Source organism: Eimeria mitis, genomic scaffold (genome assembly GCF_000499745.2).
Source record: "Eimeria mitis Houghton genomic scaffold, Emh_scaff695, whole genome shotgun sequence".
In the NCBI taxonomy this organism is placed as follows: domain Eukaryota; phylum Apicomplexa; class Conoidasida; order Eucoccidiorida; family Eimeriidae; genus Eimeria; species Eimeria mitis.
In genome coordinates this window covers 7528-8219 of record NW_013575046.1, presented here as the reverse complement: position 1 = coordinate 8219, position 692 = coordinate 7528, and the positions used below count along the sequence as shown (strand labels likewise).

General features: G+C 56.5%; 1 protein-coding gene across 1 annotated transcript in view; it reads left to right on the top strand.

The window, feature by feature from the left end:
- Nucleotides 1-231, top strand: part of EMH_0020010 (uncharacterized protein) — a gene marked incomplete at both ends in the record, with an annotated part of 1162 nt that extends 931 nt beyond the window's left edge. The window contains one exon of the mRNA XM_013501476.1: nt 8-231. Within this exon, the coding sequence (XP_013356930.1) occupies nt 8-231 (224 nt within the window). The remainder of the gene's footprint in view (nt 1-7) is intronic.
- Between the last annotated feature and the right edge of the window lie 461 nt (nt 232-692).

The window sequence follows — 692 nt, the reverse complement described above, 5'->3', positions numbered from 1 at the left end:
GCAACAGCAGCAGCAGCAACAGCAGCAGCAGCAACAGCAGCAGCAGCAGCAGCAGCAGCAGCAGCAGCAGGCGGGCCAAACTATAATAATCAGCAGAAACAACTGAGGAAGCATCAACAGCAGCAACAGCAGCAACAACAGCAACAGCAGCAACAGCAGCAACAACACAAAAGCAGCAGCAAACGCAACAGTAGCAACAACAGCAGCAGCATCAATAGCAGCAGCAGATAGGAGGCCCCCTGAAGAAGGCAGCCGAGTAGGGGGCCCCCGTCTGCGGGCTTCCTGCAGCAGCAGTAGCTGCTGCACATCCTGCTGCTGCTGCTGCTGCTGCTGCTGCAGCTGCTGCTGTTGCTGCTGTTGCTGCTGCTGCTGCAGCAAGCGTAAACCCCCAAGGGGCCGCAGCAGCCGCTGGGGGGCGGCGGGGCCCACCACCTGGAGGAGGCGCGGCATCAGCAGCAGAGTCACCGCATCGGCCAAACCCTAAACCCTAAACCCTAAACCCTAAACCCCAAACCCTAAACCCTAAACCCTAAACCCTGAAATGTAAGCCCGAAAGAGATAAGGTTCAAGTCTGTAAGGATCGATGAAAGAAGAACGGAAGAGCCGTACGAAGGCACAGGGCCCTAAACCCTAAACCCTAAACCCTAAACCCTAAACCCTAAACCCTAAACCCTTGGTCTGTAGCCGCAGAT